The 21929-nt window shown below is 38.7% G+C and overlaps 2 protein-coding genes across 13 annotated transcripts in view; one reads left to right on the top strand and one right to left on the bottom strand.

Annotated features, from left to right (window-relative positions):
• LOC101161555 (cyclin-dependent kinase 17) overlaps positions 1-6930 on the bottom strand; it is a 39906-nt gene extending 32976 nt beyond the window's left edge. For 4 of the 11 annotated variants that reach the window (XR_002290545.3, XM_020704706.3, XM_078949853.1 and 1 more), the window contains exons 1-2: positions 6554-6877; positions 6038-6165 (exon numbers count right to left, since the gene is read on the bottom strand). The gene's annotated coding sequence lies outside the window, so the exon portion shown is untranslated. Of the gene's footprint in view, positions 1-6037; positions 6166-6261; positions 6396-6553 lie in introns of those variants that run through there. The other 7 variants (XR_013657213.1, XM_011477180.4, XM_078949854.1 and 4 more) reach the window with 4 other exon arrangements.
• Positions 6931-9065: 2135 nt separating this feature from the next.
• On the top strand, positions 9066-20965 carry p4htma (prolyl 4-hydroxylase, transmembrane a). Of its 2 annotated transcripts, XM_023956649.2 has the most exons (10): positions 9066-9196; positions 9435-9833; positions 9923-10004; positions 14379-14572; positions 14682-14772; positions 16246-16408; positions 16513-16698; positions 17155-17245; positions 18434-18557; positions 19129-20965. In XM_023956649.2, exons 2-10 carry the CDS (start codon positions 9465-9467, stop codon positions 19341-19343), a joined length of 1515 nt encoding a protein of 504 aa, XP_023812417.1. In that variant the 5' UTR covers positions 9066-9196; positions 9435-9464; the 3' UTR covers positions 19344-20965. The 2 variants fall into 2 exon arrangements, with proteins under 2 accessions (XP_023812417.1, XP_023812416.1); XM_023956648.2 differs by having other exon boundaries at positions 9107-9833.
• The last annotated feature ends 964 nt before the right edge of the window (positions 20966-21929 follow it).

Here is a 21929-nt window from a genome sequence, read left to right as displayed (position 1 = left end):
TGTTACAACAACTCAATTATGAAGACAAACTGGTTTTAAATACATCATCGCACAGCAGAGATCCAGTCGACGCTAAAGCATTCCATTTCTAAACTGAATGGGAGGTGCTTTCCTAAAAGTCCATATACTCTCTGGTGTCCTGACTACATGACTGTGCATTTTTGCTTGTCAATCCTCTTTTAAGTGCTCTTTGGAAATCAGTCAATATCTTTTTAGCTATATGTACATCGCCTTCTTCTACTTCCTGCGTGTTCTATATAACCTATTACAGGGCTGGAGCTGACTCTGAAATACAGTTCTCTTTTCCAGCTTTAAAACTTTTAGTCCTCATCGAAGCAATAACAGCTCTAATGAGTTCAAATGTTTTTACCAAGAAAAACTGGCTTTTCTACCACCACTAAGTATTTACTGCTACCAATGTAGCTTCTGCTGATGTAGAAGAACGTAATCAGTGTGAGATGAGCGAATAGTTCACGCATAGTATTGCTTATTTTCATACAATCTTTTAAAGTCCCACTCTGATCATTTTTGATCTATTGTAAAAACGTTTCCGGTGGTCTTTTAATTATGATTATGCAATCTTTAACCAAAATGCAAAAAAATGTGTTGTTTTCTAGGACATAGTTTCTGCAGAGCGGCAGTATAGTTCATTAGAACTACCTCTAATGAGATGTGGGCAGAACTGTCAGCGCGAATCAAGCCAGCTCCCACTTTCTGTCCCTTTACAAGCTCTCCTGCTAGCTTACAGCCCCTCACACCCTCAACCTGACATTACCGGTGTAAGAAAAATCTGAATGGAGCCGAACAGGGCGCCTGTCCCTCCCAACTTCTTTGCTACACCACAACTAAAATCTTTTTCCAGCTGCATTTTTTTTTCATCTGCTCATGATTCACAACAATTTGAATAAAGAAACACTAAGAAACACAATTTTAATCTTAATCTTCTTTATATGTGTCCTCTATTATTAGAAAAAAGGCCACAAGAACATGTTACAAACACCAAAAACATACGTTTTTATCGTAGTGGATCTTCAAGGGCTTGGCAAACAGGCAGCGATTGCCTACAGACTTATTTGAAACTAGTGAGTCACATTACAGGAATCAGGTGATATAAAGTGCTGTACTTATCACTAAGTTTCCAGTTAATGCATAACCCAGTTATCATCAATGCACAGTTGTGCTCATTTTGGCGTGAACATGTAACTCAACCAATACAGGATATCTATCTTTTAAGTGGAACTTACTCCTATGGGCTTTCTTAAGCTGAGAGGCAGACCTACAAATGCAATATTTGCTTTGTGAACACTCATGGAAAAGTAAAGGGAAGGCCAGAGGGTGCAGCATTGAGCCTTTGGGAGGTTTAGGGGAAAAAATATGACTGGATGCAGCTGTGGTGCAAGATGATGAAATGTGGAGTGGCAGATAAGTATGCTGGGGTGGTGCATGAAGGGAAAAGACAGTGGTGAGGTGTGAGGAAAGGATTCAAGGTTAGGATGGGACTGCATGGAGGATAAGCTCCAAGCGTCTTCTTGCTTGCTGTGGTGATGGACAGACAAGAACAGGCAGGACTCTCAATGAATTATATTTACAGTTGACATTACTGTCATACGCAAGTAATGAGAGGATGGAGGAAATCAGAAGTGATTCTTTTGTTTGGCTAAAAGGGAAATATTGACACCGTGTGAAGAAAGGTGATTCTGAATAAACCAAACTTGAACTTTGAGGAGTTGGAAGGAAAAGCAATAGGCAGTAATTTAAAAAAAAAGGGCATCCAGCAAAAGAAAGATCTAAAAGAAGGTGGTGAGAGCAACCAATTTGTTTGAATAATCCTTTGACCCCGTACTTTTTGTCTTGTCTGGCACGGGAAGGGTCGCAGACAGGTCTTAAAGGATCATGGGACCACCTTATGGGAAAATGGAACGTATGATTGTTCTCTGTTCGGTGAGTCTATCGTGAAGTATTAGTAATGATAAAGTAAGTTAAACGCACTTATGATGAGTGATAATGTCCTACCATGTCCTTACACTGGACTCTTGTCATTGGCGAGGTGCACACACTGGCTCCTTGCTGACCACACACAAATGCTGCACGCACAGGGTGTCCACGTGATATGTAAGTGCCCGTAGGTTGCCCTCACAAACTACACTATGATTGTCCAATTTCCTCATTTCTAAGTCAGGCTGCTAGCACAGAGCGGGCGATAGACACTCAAGGAGCGTGCACTCATCACTTAAGCAGCACTAACGGGCCCCTCGCACAGAGCGCAGGTTTTCGGCAAGGGGAAAAAATGATAAATCTGTACCTGCATCTTACCTACTCCACCCTTACTTACCCTCAAGTGTTTTTATGGTGTTCACTACGACCTGTTTAGCATGCCCATAAAAATAGCATTTACATTTTTGCTATATGGGCTTACCAAGTGGTCTACGATCTTAAAATGTTGTGTGGGCCACCCATACAGGTTTGCCCAATTTTTTGCCTGCAGACGGCCCATATCCACCCGTAAGGGCAGTTGTGTAAGGCATTAAGGATGGTGGAACTGACAGAAAATTAAGAAGAAAAGCAAATAATACTGAAGTTCTCTATGGGTTTGACAGAGATTCACCAAATTAGAAAGACTGCAATGATTGGATGTTTTGGAGACAAACCCAGAGAGATCCTTGATCAATGGAAAAAGTACAAAAAAATAAAAAAGTATGTAATGACACTAAACAAAGAACAGACAGTCATGAAAACAAAGAATTTAAAGAAAGATACAGCGACAAATAGATGCATTAGATTTGTGGTCCTGACCCATGAAGGTTCCAGAAACAGAAGACAAAACAACAACAATGAGAGGTAGTCTTTTGTTACAAAATATTTCGGTATTGGACCCCAAAAATGTTCATGGCTCCATCAACCCATGAACATTATACGTGACAATTGAAGCTTAACAGAGATACAACATGTGTAGGATGCATTCACTGAACACCAGACAAACCACAGAAGACTACAACAGAGCAACGTGCAACAGAAGACGGAAGCTAAACTAAATATTCAAAAGAACTATAAAACGGCTGGTGCATTACAACATGAAAAGGGCGATAAAAACAAACACAGGAGACCAAAGGTCAATAGTGCAGAAGACACAGATGAGTAAATGAATAAAACCTCTTCAAGCCCTTCTTTTATTTTTTATCTATGTGGGTCAAACAAGTGTGGCTGGAAGGATGTGATCTGTTGGAGGTGAGGTGAACTGACACAGCCCCGAGGAGGAAGGAGGAGGAGCATGCTCTGATTTATTCAAGACACACACAATTTGGGTTGCTAGGTTACAGGCCCAGGCTGAAACTGCAGATTCTGTCTCGGAGGGTGAAGAGAAGAAAAGCGACGGAGAGAGCTGAGAATTCGCATGTCTCCACCCCCCACACACACCCCCACCCCACATGCGCACATTCAAACATGCTAATGTCAGCTTTAGAAACTTCCACCCCTCTGGTTCTTTGAACTTCACGGGCCACTGCATCATTTGGTCCTCACCATCCTGGGTAGGAGATTTGGATGGCAATTATATCTAATAATGAAGGGATCTGAGATTTGTGCGTATGCCATGCTCACACAAACACTAACCAAAAAGGACAGTCCCAGCAAAACCATTACCTCTTAACCACCAATACTTCTATGGCTACATTGTCACTTCAACACAGTTTTATTGTTCTTCACTTGTTTTTCCGTTCTTCTCTAACAAACAAGAGTTATTGTCCTATTCGCAGGCACACGGATCACACGCATGCTTGCACACACATGCAGCGTGGCGGAGGGAACCGAGCACTCAGTGACACTCCAAATGCCGCTTTTGCACAACGGCCGGGGGATGCATGAGTAATATGCAGACCTACGCATAAACACACGGAAAACTGTCCATTGTACTTGAAGACCCAACCTCTTCTATCATATTTGGTAGCCTATATGTCTATAGCTTGAGAGACAAAAGGGTGGGCAGATACACAACTGTCAAAATGAATCACATATGGCAAAAGATTAAGGGCGACAACTGCAATGGCAATTTCTACTGCATATGGAGAATCGTGTGTCTATTTCTGTCCATGTAAGAGTCATCCAGGACACCCCAATCCCATTGTTACAATCGTTTCTTTCAATTGGTGTGATGCCCATTAGGTTAGCAGTGGTAATTCTCCGCAAAAGTGAATCTTCAAACTTGTTTAGAGGTCACTGAGCTTCTTCGGTCAGGAATATCATCAATTAAAGGCATGCTGCTTAAGTCAAGCAAAAATAGCTCTTGATTTGATTTGACAGAAGATGTAAATCTGATTTAGGGTTGTAAAGCCTCATGAAGTTGAGATAAATTCAGGTCCTCCATGATTTCCTGATACATGTCTGCATCCCCAAAGGCAATCCTTTAGAAATATTTGCTTCATCAAGAAAAGAACAGTAAAACGTCTCCTGCATTCGTAATAAACTGGTTTTCGGAATTTCATCAGGGCAAAGCTTTTCTTTAAAGAATGCATTATTGTGTGCTTATATGCCATTGTATTTGATTAAATTTTACTAGGGATGTAAACAATAAAGATAAAAAATAAATAAAATTACAATTGGCTGAAGGGATGTGTGTTGTGAGGACTAAACATTTGAAAACACTTGTTTACAGCACCGCAAACAATACCTGAATGAATTAATATGACACTTTGTTTTAAAATCCCTAAGAACAAACCAGTCTAAAAGACCCAAATTGTCTGGTTTTAATGTTTAAAAACTATTATGTCAAAGACATATTGCTTTTGTTGTTTAGATTAAAAACTGCTAGTAAGAGAAAAAAAAAGATTCTTTGTTAAAATCCATTTGTGTTTATAGTTTTAAATGCCAGCTGAATAATAAATATCTAGATTAAATCCGTTTTGGCAAAAAAATACATTTTTTGTCTCGCCACAAAATTAGTTGAATGTTTATGTATTATTTTGTTGACCATGTTGACCATGCATATCAAACCATGGGAGAGGGAAAGAAACTTAGGGTTTAACGATTAATTGACTTAAATGATGAATACATTTGAATGAAATAAATCGACTATAATCAAAATGGGAAAAAAGCATTTGGACTGAGGTACCGCAGATTAATTTTACTATAACATAAAAACAACAAAGATGCATCAAAGCAGACAACACACATATGATTTCAGCAAATATGGTCAGTCCATCGTTCCAGTCCAATGTGTGGAAACACTTTGAAATAAGCAAAGACGTACAGTGTGTTAAAGTGTTCTAATAATGATCTGTTTGGAGTATTCTGATGTGGAAAAACAACAGTGGTCTGCATAACTTAAGGAAACTAAAATGTGAACGGATTTCACATTCATTCTTATCTATTTGTTTGTTTGTACGCATCTTAATTTACACTTGATTATATAGGGCTGCATGATGAGGAAAATTCACGATTTGATCAATATCAATATGATCAATATTGTGTCTCTCTACACTCTTCAGACTATTGAATTTTTGGCTAAAGATCTCCTGGTTCGATTTTTTGTCCGTTAAATCAGATCAAAATGAAGTAATATGAATATGAATTGTATACCCACCAAAAAACTTTTATATGAATCGAATAGTTTTAAAAATCAATCAAAGATACACAACCGTAATTATTACACAAAACCAAAAATCCAACTCATGATGTGGGCATTAAACTCAAAACAACAACAACAACAACAACAAACAGATGGGTCCGAATGTGCAGCTTCTGCATGTCTATGCCATTGGACAGAACAATACCAGACACTTCACAAAGACCAAGTTACTCAAGACTATTCATGTTTCCACTGGGTTTATTATGCAGAGCGGGTATCGACAGCACTGCAGCCCCGTCCTGCCCCTCGGGTCTGCAGCCTCTGTCTGTATATCCATCCAGCTTTGGCATCACTGAAGCTAGCATGTGAATTGCACCGGAAGGACGCAGCACACACGCGCACACACACACACACACACACCGAACATGACACGCCGCAGCCCGGCCGGCCGGGCCTGGCTGGCAGACATTCCTCTACCTTGCAGGCCTCTCGGGTTTTCGGCCAGTCCCTCTCTCCCCGTGCTTTCCTGACGCAAGTATCCGGGAGGGAGGAGAATCGGGCAGGGCAACGAAAAGTTCCACAGCAGCCCGGCCGGTTTGGGAACTCTGTGGAAACATGAGCCGGAGGGGGCAGTCTTAGTAAAATATAACCATGACTCTTGTGTTTATATTCACCACGAAAACGTCACTAAATGAACACACACGTAGCTGTCGGGAAAATTCGGACTGGACTCAAAGCAGGTCGCTACTGACAGACTTAGACGAGGTAACTTAATGTGTTTAACGTGATGCGGATTTCTGCCGGTAAAGTCAGTCCAGTAGTTCGACGCAGGCGCAGTCCCGACAGATGCAGGACAAAATCACTGATACATCTTTACGGGGGGAGAAAAAATAAATAAATAAATAGCTACACCTGCAATGTCAACAGAACAGACGGTGTAGGTAAGCCCAATATATGATCAAAAACAGGCCAAAACACAGCACTGCCACCGACCTGCTCGTGTTCCTGCTGCAGACTATTGTTCCACTTGTGTGTGGTAATCCGGGCAGCACGCTGGGATGAAACCACTGCGACAAGTCCCTCTAGCTACTTTGCAATAAAATGCACCAGACTGCCTATTATCACCCGGGAAATGGTTGTTGTTCCTGGTTTAGACGCAGCATCGAGGTGTCCGGCCGCCGGACATAGCGCGATTGAAACGAAGCAGCATTTGTGTCAACTTTCGCTCGGTACTCGCTCCGTCCCGTCCGGTGACGCTCAGCCCTATCTGCTGCCTGTGCTGCTGCCTGTGCTGCTGCTGCTGCTGCGTGGATCCCAGGAGGGGGCAGCGGCGTGATCCCGGAAAACACCGCAAGGGGGGTGTGTGTGTCTGTGTGTGTATAATTAAAACATTAGCTACTTAAAGATTTGAAATACAATGCTTCGAGTTAAATATTAACACTTTATTGAACTCATACATGTGGTAAAAAAAAATGTTTTTTAAAGATTATTTAAAACGTAAACAATCTAATCTGATCTGATAAAGTGTCAGCTGGTTGATAACAATTAAATATATATTTTAAAAAGAAATAAAATAACACTTGGAGAGGTATAAAACATTCACGTCTATAGATTAGAAGACATACATTTACATTTAGTTATTTATTTCAAGGCGACTAATAAACAAGAGGTGAAACAAGAAAACCAACAGCAAAAACAGGTTGGATCACACAATGTAGTAAAGGGCAATAATAGTGTGGACAAAGGTTTTAGCCAAAACACAAAGAGCTTTTTTCTACAGGGATTCTCTCCCAAAAGCATTAAAAAAGATATAATTACCCCCCCCCCCCCCCCCCCCCATGACTGAAATATTATTTTTATTATTATTACACATAAGGTTCTCTGCAGAAAGACAAGCTAAACTTTAATGAAATCCATCTTTGTCCCTTTTATAATAAAGCATCATTGGACGATATTATATTATTATAATATTATATAATATTATATTATATTATATTATAATAAAAATAAATCTTTTAAGGTTATTCCTACAAATGAGTTTTTTGTAGTTTTTTTATGTTCTTTTTTGCTTAGTGCACAAAAGGATCTGCTGAAAAAATAATTCAAGGCAACCACTTCCTGTCCCTCTACAGCTGCCATAACAACCATTTAGCCCAGGCTGTCAGGCAACAGCTCAAGGATTTATGGCCAAATGATGAAAAAAAGAAAAATAAGTGATGAAAAGTAACACTGAACTTAAGTAAGTGATTGCAATTTAAGTTAATATCAATATAATCTATCAACATACTTTATCTAAAGTGTCTGCTATACATGGTTTTGTACACTTAGACACACATGGTTGTCCCCAGCTTTGATTCAGTAACAAGCTAGTTCCATTTCACTGGCAGTGTAGTTTTTATCTGTATCGTAGAGTTATATTGACTAATGACACATAGACCTACTAACTGCAAACAGAACATGAGGGAGCATGTGACAGAATACAGAGAGAGGAACTGTGTATGAGAAGGTTTGAGGCGTCAGAGAGGAGTTGTTCAGCACATAGGTGGGAGCTCAGCCACAACCAGACAGAGTATCTGTGCGTAAATGAGAGTCTCAAGTGGAATGGAGAGGTTATAAGGCGCAGAGGTGAAGAAGGTGGATGACTTTAAGTACTCAAAGGCCAATGGTTTGAGGGGTTTGAGAAAACAGGTTTGGATGGGTGAAGGAGAAGTTTCAGTTGTGATATATGGAAAAAAATGTTCTGCAAAAATGAAAAGAAATGTGCAGGAGCATAATGAGGATAGGCCTAGTTGAAGATCCCCAAAGGGAGCACCAAAGAGTCAAAGAAGAGTTTAGGGTTATTTATTAGTAATAATTGAATAATGATCAATAGTCTGATAAATATGTATTGTTAAATCAAATAAGTTTATTTGGGTCAAGCTTTATTTAAAATACAATGTTGAAATCGTTGTGTTTGGTATATTGACATATTCTTCTGACAGTGTGGTAGGTCAGAATGCATGTTCTATCCAGCCTTCAGCGACACCTACTGGTCAATTGAAAACATGGCAACCAACTTCCTGTTGAAATTATCTTCATGATTGATCCTAAATCAGAAGTGATCCCAATTTATTTATTTAAAGGAAGCTGAAGGTAGACAGTTTTTAAGCAGATAGTTATGTCAGCATACAGAGCTTCATTAGCAATTTCTCTTAATTGATTTTGTGGGACAGTTAAAATAATAATAATAATAATAATAATAATAATAATAATAAAATAATAATAATAATACATTTTATTTAGAATTTGCTTTACATTTTGGGTAAAATCTCAAAGTGCTACAATGAAGGCAGGAATAACAAAATACAATTTAAGCATTACAAAGAATTCACGTGTGCTGTAATGTTCTTCAATTGAACTATTTTCTTTTTGCTATATATTTTTTTAATGAAGTTAGATTAATAGCAATTTAAAAAATGAAAATAACATTGGAGTTTTTAGACAGCAACCTTTTTTTCTGGAGTGTACCGATAGAGGGCGGTAATTGTTTAGTACAGCCGCTGAGCCGCGGTGTTTTTAGAGCTCGTCTTGTTGTTAGGCAGGTTGTCAGGGGCATCACATCAGCTAGTGAGCTAGCAAAGGATTAATGAAGTTTAGGTAACGACGACTCAAGTATTTACTGAGGAAAAACAGCTGCCATTACCCTTGTTTTTTGCTCGTAGCGGTACTGTCTGTCTACGTAGTATCAGCGTTAAGTAACGTCAGCTTCACTTTGTTTAGAAATACAGGTTTTGCTCTTGAATTTGCTTCGTAGACAGTTAGCTACTGGCTATCTTATCTGTATGACGTTTCTTTGAAATTGAACAGTCTCACGGTCCCTTGTGACATTCTGTAGGTCTACTCCTGGCGGTTGTGTGGTGGGAACATGGAAGACGCAGCGGAACGTTTTATGGAGCAGGACGAATTTGACAGTAGCGAGATTACTTCACCACTGCCATTTCGCCCACCCTGTCGGTCCACCACCCGACTGCAGATCCAGAGAAGCAATGTGTGCTCTCGGGCTTATTTCGTTGTGGTTATGGTGTTCTTCCATGTTTACATCCTGAATATCATCGCGCTGCTTCTCTACGTGCACTATAACAACGGGCTTGGAGATTTAGACAGTGGTAATGTTGGAAGCCCATCAGCACCTGTCGGCGGCAGCCGCTTACCCCAGCCTGCCCCGCCAACAGACTTACATGATGTGGAGGACTACAGTCATAGCTTCAGTCTGCCTCGGATTGAAGGCATTCGGGTGAGAAAAAACATGTCAGTTTTTGACAACTAGATTATTTTAAAACTTTAGTATTAAATTTGTCAAAAATGCCACCCGTGCACCTGCAGGTTGGACACATTCAAAGACTTTCACTTGTACAAGACAGAACACATGAGATGAAGACCCTGAGTTTGAAACCTCTGCTTTTTGGTAAGTACCAACAAGTGCTTTGCTTACAGCAAAGTCTTATCCAAATATGTAATATCAAATGGAAACATATTTCTTATGTATAATAGACCAAAAAAATCCCAACTGCATAAATAAATTCCATTCTAAGGGGGAAAAATAGTTCAGTCCCAAGAAGTTCATGCAAAAAAAAAGTGATTTCTTCTGTGCTTATGGTCTAGAACGGTGCTCCTCGATCATTATTTTCTAACCTTTCTTGAGCTAAAGTACCGTACAACCCTTTTTTCTTTCGTCAGCTCATCAGTTTTGCAGAGAACCACGAGTGTTCGAATATTGGGAAAAAGTCAAACATGCAGGGCAAAAATGTCTTCCCATAAACCAAAAGACCATATCTCGATAGGTGCTTTCATTATTTGTATATGTGTATATTTTGTCTCCGGAAATTATTGCAGAGCTTCAGAACGGTTTATTAAAAAGTTTTGCTTTACTTAATGTCCAGCTTTTATTTGCTTTTAAAATATTTAATGTATCAAGTTAAGTTTTGGGTAATATCGACTTTATTTAGGATTTGCGTTCTTGTTTGGACCAGGAAAATTTGTCGTCTTTAAATAATCCAAACATAAGATGCAATAGTAAGTGAAAGTTTACAATTATGATACGTACATTTTCTAAGAAACATCTCTTTATTTTAATTTCCTCCACTTCTGTAACTTAACAATTTTCACATTTGGTGTCCTTCTTTGTGACTTTTTAACTGTACATTATTTTTCTTGGTTATCACATTTTTGGAAATGATAAAAAAAAGTATATTTACACTTCCAGGCACATTGCTACAACTTTATATTTGACCCCCTAAGGACTTCATTACATTTCACAGACTACCTTCCCACCTAGTGTTACAATTCTAGTTCCTGCAGCGGTGATGCTTCCACTTTCGTGCAGCTGCCATTAGGTTCCTGTTTTGTCTTTGCCAGGCGTAAGCCTTGTTGACCACCAGGCGCTCCCCTTGCACTGTGCCTGTCACCAGGAAGGTGCCGCCTCTCGGGTGTTGCCGTGTCATGTTCCTTACGCAGGTGGCGTCTCTCTCCAGCCACAGTTCAATGCGGGAGCGAATCTGCCCTCCCACTAACGGCCCCTGCTTCAACACATCCAGCTTAGTTGTCAATGAGAATTGGGACAGACTCGCGGGACTATATTTGAGCCTTGTCAGCCGTAGTTTCACCACTGTAAGAACACCAAACAAGCACAATTAACGAGTGACTTGGACGTGTGGAGAATTATGAAAGGAATGCAGGTGCTTACCAAAATCACTTTTACAAAAAGACTCCAGGGTGTCTTTTGGTGAAGAGGGCTTTTCTAATTCACAATCCCGGCAGCTCGCCTGAGGAACTGAAAGAATGAAACCGCCAATTACATAACTTGTTGAATGTAGTGAATTGAAGGTGTCTGATGGTTCTCACCTCTTTGTCCATCTGTGTTAACTGTGGCATTTGTAATGGAGGAGATGCAGACAAGATGCTCTGCAGGATACTGGTCACAGCGTAGGATTTCAGGCCAGGGGTAGCCGTAGCAGCTCATTATTGGTGCGCAGCTGTCCCGCACAGATTCACACAGGCTTCTGCAGGGCGAGATAAACCTAAAGAGGACAGGATGACATTTTGAAAGAGTGATCAAAATAAGCAGCTTGAACAAATTGCATCATGATGGTAAATGCTAACCATTTGATTTATAAGAATTAGATTTTTGGGTTTATGTTTTTTTTTCTTTAACTACAGATCAACTCATGTGAGAAATAGGAGCTCTGGGTACTTTAAATGATCCTGATCTCTTTGCTGCAAACACCAAAGCTAGTTTTATGACCCTTCATTGTTTTTTTCATTGTTTTGTTCCCTGTCGCTTAAAGAGCTTATATGTAGTTACTTCTTTCTATAGTACTCAAAGTAAAAACTCTACATTTATATTTTCATTTATATGAAGTACAAATTTTAAATTGGCAGCAAAAGCAAAGCTTACCGATCAAGACAGATGGGAGCAAAGAGTGAGCAGAGGAAGCTGCGGGCATCAGGGTGGCACTCTCTTGCAAGTAGTGGCAACCAGCTGGTACTCTGTTGAACCGCCTCAGCCAGAGACTCGTGGCCCAGCAGGTTGGGCATCCTCATGGTGTCATAGCCGATGTTTTGACACAAGGCCATGTCTGACGGTATGGGTACACAGCGGGAAGAGGTACGGGATTCCCACAGTCCTCCATCCCTGATCGACAGCGTAGACCTAAACTTTGGTGTCATCCCGAGCTCCGTCCATGCGATGCCATCTTCTCCAGTTGAAGGTGACTTGGAAGCTGGGGTGTCGCCTACTTCGACTTGACTGCTTCTTGGGGTACTTGTCCTATCCCCGTCTTTGTCCTTGAGTGCAGACTGAGCTCTCATCTCTGTTTTTAGGCGTCCTTCCAACCTTGACTTCCATAATGTAAAGTCGGGATTGGAGGAAGCGCTGGGACCAGCAAGCCAAAGCAGAAACACCAGACAAGCTGAAGGACGCAACATTCTGGTTCTACAAGAAGTACATTTACCTAAAGTCAGACAGGGGAAGAAATCCAAAAGTAATGGTGAACCTTGATGTCAAAATGGAGGAAGGATGGCAGAATAGGAGTTTTTATAGCAGGTTGCCAACAGACTTAAATACAAAGGGTGATGGGAGGTCTGTGGAGCAGTAGGGGAAGGGGCGGGGTAAAGTTGACACATTAAGAGACTTTTTTGTCACAAAAACATTAAGAGATTTTTTTTTGTAAAGCAAGTTTGGAAAGTTAAGAGTTTTGATGGGTTCAATTTTTATTCTTTTGGTTTTTGAACCTGAATTTATGAAAACAGTAGAATTTGCGGTCAGAAGATTTTTTTAATTTTCAAATCTTATCTGATAATATCCCAATCAAATTGATTTTATTGAGATATTTGGTTTTTTTTCCTGTCCTTTGGAACTTAAATGTCTTTCTAGAATCTGTTATCATTGAAATTCTAAGATAGCAGAACATACTTTTAACAATAAGAAATACTTATTTTTCTAAATGGTAAGGTTGTTGAGATAACATTTAGAAGACTGTAATCAACATAACCTTTGGGGAATAACATGCTTGCAGAGAAGGTGCCTGCTGCTGCATGGCCATTTGTAAGTGTAGAGGATTCAGACAAAATCGGAGTTGTCCTGCTGTGCAGTTATGACCTTATTCCTGCTCTGACAAGCGGGTCACTTCCTTTCCGGCGGGGACAAGAACAGACAGTAATGGGAGGGAGAGGATGAGGCTTCAGTCGCTCCATTCATATTAGTTATTCAGATTAATGAGGCTTGACTGGATAATAGGGATTAACCAAGGATACGGTGTAAAAGACACGGGTGACAAACAAGGCCTTTACTGTACAAGATTCCAGCCTGCCGGAAGCCTTTTATGAGGAGAGAAAACAAGAGGCTGGGTGGACGCATTGCTGAAGGAGAAAGGGGAGAGCGTGAAACCAGGCTACGTACCATTATAGTCAGATTAAAACAGGTTCAGTTAGCGCCATGTTTTGTGAAGATCTATATCAAACCCCAAACTTGTGATGAAAGAATGCATCTTAGTTTAAAGTACCAGTAAAGTTATGACGGTTAAATCAGAATGACCACGGTATGTTCTGGTTCTGTTATGTTGTTGTGCTCGCTGATTTCAGCAGAAAGTGACTCCTTAAAGCTTTTGTCGTCTCATCTTTTGGAAGAAGTCCAGTGTTTGCATTCATTAAAACTACCTGTGGGACGGTTTGTACCACACACAGTTCCCAGCTGGCTAATAGAAGGGAGCAGTTGGCTCATTAGATCCACAGTTTGTGGACACCGTCACTTGGGAGTGCAGGTATTGCATCTCAACATTTATTTAGATGCTTAGAGATGTTTTTTTTTTCCTGTTCTATGATTTATTACAGTTTGTGCAGAAATCTTAAATAGTTTTCCATTCTGTTTTCAATCTGAAGTGCCAAAGAAAGTCATAATATTTGGCACACTTCATATACAAGATATGTTAGAAATTCCCCCTACATGTCAATAAAGAGTGTATGCAATAATTAAGTTTAAGTGATCTTCCTAATCTACTTCCAGTCAACAATGTAAGTCTAAGATCTAGAATGAACTGTTGTAATCACTGGTATTTATCTGAATTAATAAAAGTTTATTTTTTGTATCACCTTTTGTTTTTTCGTGCTGATCACACATCTTCATGTTTTTCGGATTAAGGTTTAATGAATTACTTATTTGAAATAGAGAAACAGTGACTCATTCATTCTAAAAACCATTATATTTCTAAGTGAAAACGTGAGGTGAGCACATTTTTATTTTACTTATTTTTCTGGCTCTTGTTTATTTTTTTTTTATTGATAGAAATCTCAGGCTTCCTGTCAGAAGAAGAGTGTCGGGTGGTGGTACAGCTGGCTCAACTTAAGGGACTCACTGACAGTCAAACAGCATTTGGCCGAGGGCAAGAGGACTCCATGCAGCCACTGCTTTCTCTGAGTACAGAGGAGGTCTTCAGTCTACTGGACCTGAATCAGGACGGGCTTCTTCAGAAGCAGGAGGTGACGGCGGAGTAACACTTAAGATATCCAAAACATGTCCCATTGAGCTAGAAGCAGATTCTTTATTTGTTGTGCAGTACTGAGTAGAACATCGTGATCTCTGTTCTAGATTGTGAGTCATACCCGTTCTCAAGATGGAACTTGGTTGAGCCCAGTCAACCTGCGGCAAATCCTGACTGGTCTGGAATCCCACCCCACAGGTCTGTGCTTCTGCAGTGCATGTGTTGTTGTTGTTTGTTCTGTCATGTCATTATATTTGTTTAAGCTATTTATCAATTATGACTAGTAATTAAGTATTCCAATTAAGCTATTTTTAATCAAACATAATAATGGCTGTGAAAAGCCTCATTTTGAGATATTTTCATTTAAATTTGTGACATTGCAGGACAATAAAAGATGAAAGTATAACTAAAAATGTGGCTTTAGGAAGTTGTTTTTATCATAACAGACTTCAAGCCTTTACTTTTACACCACCAAGGTTTTTTTCATTCTTGAACCATTAAGGGGGGTAAAACAAAACATCCAGCCCAGAGGGCTCTAATTTAAAACATCAGAAAACAGAAGGAACGCTTTCTGAGAAATCCCCAAAATATTGACCATGAACTTCTTATCAATACCATAATACATATGTTCATATACGTTATTTCACAGTTTATTACAGCAACAAGACAGTAGAAAAGATAAAAGAGATTGTATAGTGTCCTCTAACATTTTTGCTTAATTTGATCATTTTGAAGAGATGGAGAGAAAAGAATATAAGGAGGAAGAAATGAGACATGAGGAGGTGACACTGCAGGAGTTGAACAACTTAGACTTTGTTTTTTTTAGGTGACTGAGAAAAAAGCAGGAAGAGGTAAACTTAATCGCGATTGATGTAATAAATGGACACCCCTAGTTTTTATATTTGGGACTGTTGGTACTCAGTCCTGTCATCAGTGTGTCAATAGATGAATGGGACCGTGAGTGTAGTGCACTTTGGGCCTTCAAGAAATATAGTACAGTGTACAAGCATACCCCATTTTAGAAGTCCAATAATAAAAAAAATCCTTGTTGTAATCCCCAAATGTCTCTTCAAGGCAGTAAAAAATATCTGATCAGCGCTTCTACTGCATCTCCATTTGCTCTTACATCTTTATAATCTGAAATTTATCAGTGACCCTGTGAAAGCTGGTGAGTGAGGACAGTAAATACTTGACGGGTGGCTTCGGTTGCGTTTCCCAGTGAGTGGCAGGAGAGGAAGAGGGGTGACACCATTTTGACCCATCGCCATTGTGCCAGACCTTCTACCCATCCCACTCCGGATGTACCTCATCCTATCTCATTAAAACATAATTGTTTTCCAAGCCCTTTCCTTAATTTCCCCCCGGATGCCACACATCCCCCCCTGCTCCCTCCTCCACTCTGTGATGAACTCCCCACCTCCTCTCCCACCACCTCCACCATGACACCCCAGGGCTATTGTTGCGGCTGGGACATTGTCCCCTGGGTATGGGAGGAAGAGAATGGGTTAAAGAAAAAAGGGTAGTTGTTGTATCCTGGTTTTCCCTTTTATTTATTTTATTTTTTTAAATCTGTTGAATTTGAAACATAGTAAAAAATAAGTAATAAATGTAAAATAGGTCAAATAAATGTGATTTACTGATTGAAGTTTTTGTTTTGTGTGTGCCTGGCAGGGACGCTATCACTGGGAGATTTTAAGCAGGTTTTTGATGTGTCCCAGCATTCAGGACAACACCAGAGTGGGAAGCTCCATAACAATTTTAAACACAGAAACAAACATACCTGGCTGTATCAAGGCCCAGGCTCCCACCATGTGCTGCAAACACTCAGGAACAGGTTATTCTTTCCACTTCCTCTTTCACAGTGTAACCTGCATATGTTGCATTTTAAAGCAACTTAACATTCTGCTTTATTTATTTTTATTTTTTGTATTCCCCCAGAATAATCAGTTTGACGCGTTTGCCCTCTCCGCTGGTGGAACTGAGCGAACCACTGCAGGTGGTTCGTTATGAATACAGAGACTTCAGCGATGCTCACTATGACAGCAGCCCCTCCCGCTCAGAGACCACATGCTCACACACACGCCTGACAGGAAATTCATCTGCTCTCACTGAAGTCTCTTGCAGGTAAAAATGTTCAGTTTAAATGTTTTTTTCTTAGTGCTTTTATTGTGAAATAAAACCTGAATGAATGGACAGGATAGCTCTATAGTTTCTAATAGTTTTTTTTCTGTGAGCCAGTTGATCACACAATGACTGTGCTGTTTATTTTCTGTGGGACTAATTGAAATTATTACATGAAACTACTATGGATGAATTTTTAAATTTTTATTAATGTGCTTATTGAACAAAATCAAGTCCACTTCAGTTATTTGACTTTTTGAAGATGGTTATTTACCATATATAACATAATGGGTAGAGATGATTGTGCTTATGTTTTTCTATGATGTATGTCATTTCTACTGGCTTATATACATGTATATTTAATTTGAATGTTTAAGTTTAGGAATCTGTCATCGTATTTTGTATGATCATCCTCAGCAACTGACTGTCTTTTTAAGAGTTGTTTTGTTCTATTTTCAGGTATCTAACTGTCTTGATCCACCTCAGCTCTGTGGAGGATGGTGGTGAAAGCACCTTCCCTGTTGCTGATAACCGCACCTATGATGAAAAAGTAAGTGTCCACTGTTAAAAAAAACAACCAGATTTTTCCAAAATAAAATTAGAACTAGCCCTGCCACAGCTGATGAGGCAGTCAGAATATTAACAGTTCTGTGCTGCAAATGCAAAGCTCATAAAAAATGATTTTTCATCACATTTACAACTCATGGAATGTGAGAATTTTTTATCTGATTGACATTGAAACACAATTTCACAAATATCCATCAGTGCTTCAGTCTAAATAAGAAAACCGTACAGTAGTATGTTTAATGTAATCAATACACAGAGATCTGCAATATACTGTATGCATTATTCATGTTTTTTTAATAATGACTTTCAGCTCTGGTAAATTGGAATTAGGTTTCCCTCGTGTTTCAAGCCAGCCTGTCTCATTTAAACCTCCAACATCTCCGACCGCTGAATAATTTATCAGCGTCATGCAGAGATCTAAAAGCTGACTAATGAAAAGAGCAAAGGGTTGCTGATGTCTGTCAGTTTACTAATGAACTGAAAATGTATATCAGTTTTAATGAGCTTTGTGCTTTTGATTATAAACACAAACCATGTTCGGACAATAGAAATCCTAACAATCCTAAAGCCCATACTATTAGCAGACCTGCTTGTTTATTTGACAGAAAAAATAAATTTAGAAAATCTATTTTCAGCTTTTCTTGACATCTGTTTAAGTATTCTTTTAGCTGCTTCCTTTTTATGCCAAAATAAATGTTACTATTTAAAAGTGAAACTATCCAGATCCTATTTTGGTACAAACTGTTAACTATTTATAATGTTCAGCACTGGGCTAGAAATGATCTTTGCTTTTTCCTTGAATGGAATACATTTCCTTCATGTCAAACACTCATCAACAGTAACTAAGGCCTTGGCTATAATGTGACAAATAAACATGTCTTCAAAGGATAAATAAAGGGATATTCAGTTTTAAATTCAACTGAGCAGGTAAACCTCAAACAGAGGTGGGAATTTGTCTCCTTGTCTCTACAAGAAGGCAACATTTTGCAGACAAGGACCGTTTGCATGAAAGAACCTTCCCATGTAAGATAAATATGGAGAATTATCCCAAACTCCCAAACCCAAACTGATCCGTGCTTTTGCTCAATAAATGCCAAAAGGGGACTTCTTTTCTTGTGAATGTATTTAGATACGCCGCTCTGTGTTGAAGCCCCTTTTGTTGTTGTTTCAGGCATTGCTCCAGGGTGAAGTTGATTTGACCGATACTCAGCAGACGTGTGGCAAAAGCAATCTGAAAGTAAAACCCACTACTGGAACAGCTCTTCTCTGGTATAACCATCTCTCTGATGGTGAAGGTAAGAGCTGAAAGGGGGTTAGTTATATCAGTTACACAATGTACAGTGCATTAATAAAGCTTTTCATCGGTGTCGACAGTCTTTGTTGCTAACTCTTAGGCCAAATTCTAGGGAAGTTCCATCATTCAAGTTTTAGTTTTTCATGGAGTCTTTGTGTAATCAGTCCACAGAGTATAGGCCTGTTTTTCCGATTGTTTTAATTGTAAAACTATTGAAAAAAAGGTTATAAGGAAAACGCCATAACTGAGAAAACATACTAATAAAAGCTATAATGGGTTCATAACCGTTGTATAGACTAAAAATAAACAAATAAAACAAACTTTTGTTAAAATGTTAAGAGAGGACCTATTTCAGTAGTACAAACATCAAAATTCTTATTCTTGAAACTTTACAATATTGCAAAATAAACATATTTTTGCCTTGAAAAATCGTCTTTTGAGACTTTTTTTTAAATGGAATTCATATGATCTGGATTTTTATTTTAAAGTCACCTTATTGCAGTAACTACAACACCACAAATTATTCCTTAAATTAAGATTTGTTCTTTCATTGTCTCCTCTGGATTTCACAGGTTGGATGGGTGAATTGGATGAGTATTCCTTACATGGTGAGTGCCCAGTCAAGAAAGGAGTGAAGTGGCTGGCTAACAGCTGGATAAATGTGGATCCAGATCACCAGCAGCAGGAAAGCTACCAAAGACTTGTAGCTCAAAAGCATCGCACCAAATCTGGCTTGGAAGAATACTACCAGTCTGTTTCACACAGTGACTTCCATCAAGATCTATAGCCAGACCTTTTAGTGTGTTTGTTCACATGCTTTTAGCTAGTCAAGTTACGATCCTGGATTGGCTAAATGTCATATCAACAGAAACCCTGTTACTCCTGTGCATGGAAACCCTTTTATGATATCTCTTCCTCTTTTAAGCGCATGCAAATTCACGCATTGATGCTGTATTTCGAAATCTTACTCCAGTGAGTGAATCTATTGACATTTCTTATGTTTCAGAGGACATGACTGAAATACAAATTGCACAAAACAGTGTTACATATCATCTCTTTTAGGTTTAGCTTTTCATTATTTATTGTAAAATAGTATAAAAGGAGCAGTTTTCTTACAAAAATGTAAAAAATAAGAAAAAATTGATAACATTTTTTAAATTTAAAGTTAATGTTGTCTGAAACTGAGCTTTATGAATGTATGGCAGACAAAGAGCAATATGAACTCCATCATTTGAATTGTTAGTGCTGCTATGTCATGGAGTTTCTCTGCTTATCTGCCTTCTTTATACACTGATTGGGATTTATATGGTAGTTGTTGACAGATGAAGGGTACAAAACCTATTATCTCTTCATTGTCAGAAGATACATTTAACAAGTCATGAATGATTTTCATCGAAACTTGTTTTACAAGCAGAAAACGAAACTCACAATTGGATCATGGATGGGCCAACGTTCACTAATACATGAGGCAAGCCTTTCTTTTGGTTCTGTCCAACAAACAAGTTATTGTAGTTGAAATTTTGGGAAGAAGTTAATGTCGGCTCAAATATATCTGATCCAAAATTAACCATTTTTATGAATGCTTTGGCATGGTGGCATTCCAGTCCCTTTTTTTGTTTTTGTTTTTTTGCATCAAATGAAGGTTGTTTGATTCTGCTGCCATTCAAATGCGGCACTTTGAGTCTGGCTTTTTTTTTGCATGTGACTTAGGTTTGAATCACCCTTCAGACAATTGTTGCTGACCACAGAAACCCTTTCATAGAATGTTATTAGTTGTGACTGTTTTGCAGCTGGATAATATGCTCTTCCACAAAGCACAATTGATCTGTAATGGTTTTGGGAGCACAGCAAAGATGTGAAGGTTTGACTTGGCCTTCAGGCCAAAGAAGCATTTGCAAAATCCTTGGAGACCTGAAGTTTTACATCTAAAAGACCCAAAAGATGAGCTGTAAAGATATGATACAAGACACCACAGCACAGCTACAGTGTTCTTTGTTTATTTTTCTTTATTTTTAATCCTGTGTTCCAAACTATGTCATATTAGTCACCTGTGAAAGTTATGTAAAACCTAACCTCTGTTTTTGGTTGTGTTGTTATTAAGCTTTTTTTTCTGTGTTATTTATTAAGTAGTTCATTTTTTGCAATGCAGAAGTCGGGGCAGTTAGAGTCAGAGATAATTATACAAAGCCACCTCTTGGAATTAAATGCAATATTTATACTATTTTCAATATCGTCTTTCACATGAGAATGTTTATTGTCTGAGAATATTTGTGTGCTATTTATTTGGTATATATTTGGTGATTTAACCTAATATGTCTATTTATAACTGCTTGATGTTGCACTGAATCTTTTATGTGTGGTTGTACTTGTTATATGTCATGAAATAATGTATAAAGATATATTTTAATAGTTGAGTCAAGCTTTTTCTTTCATTTAGACAGAGCAAAACGGCCACTAGATGCCGCCAAATACCACAGTTGTATTTTTCAGTGAGTCGTGACTTGGGTGTGCGTTACTAGAAATGTGGATCACTCAAGTGGAAGTACAAACACTTCCATAACAGACGTTGTAGTATACTATACAAATACTACGTTGTGCTGGCATAACATAAGTGACACAGCTAGATTCAAGGTGCACACTGATCCTTTCAACATGTTTGTGCAGCTTTAAAATATTGATGAGAAGCCCATTGTACTCATTTAATGTTATATATTTAATGACAATTGTTCACAAAAAGAAATACTTTGTAAATTTTAAAATACACTTTGCGAATAAATTGAGCAATGGTCTCAAGGGCTCGTCTTAAGAGGACTTATTTTAAATTAATTAGGAGGTAAAGCCTCCTGTATTCATTTCATGCATTCGACATAACTTGTCCTATTTAATATGTTCATTTGGCTTAAAGACCCACTCCAATTGATTTATTTTCAAAGTGTTCCCAGTGGTCTTTTAATTAGGATTATGCATTTTTTAAGCAAAAAAAAAACACTGTTGTTTACTAGGACATAGTATCTGCAGAGCAACAGGAGTTCATAAGAAATTTTCCTGAGTTGTGGGTGGGACCGTTGGCACAGAGGAAGCTTTCCCTCATTTCCCATCATTTCTTTGTTTACACATTTTCCCGCTAGCTTACAGTCCTTCACAACCCAACCTAGCATTAGTGGTGCAATGAGCCAGATGATTTGTCTACAAGTGGATGCATTAGAATGGAGTGGAGTGTGGAGTAAATATACTGTGGTAATTTTGATCTTAATTTTCCACCAAAAATTAACAATTTGAACCAATATCATCGCCAAAAAAGACATCTAACTATCAGTGTTTAGACTATTTGTGAGCTTTGCATTCCCACATTTGTCGCATTTTGTCCTCGATT

The sequence above is a fragment of the Oryzias latipes genome, chromosome 7 (genome assembly GCF_053564925.1).
Source record: "Oryzias latipes strain Hd-rR chromosome 7, Olatipes_Hd-rR_3.1".
In the NCBI taxonomy this organism is placed as follows: Eukaryota; Metazoa; Chordata; class Actinopteri; order Beloniformes; family Adrianichthyidae; genus Oryzias; species Oryzias latipes.
This window is presented reverse-complemented; position numbering and strand designations above follow the sequence as displayed.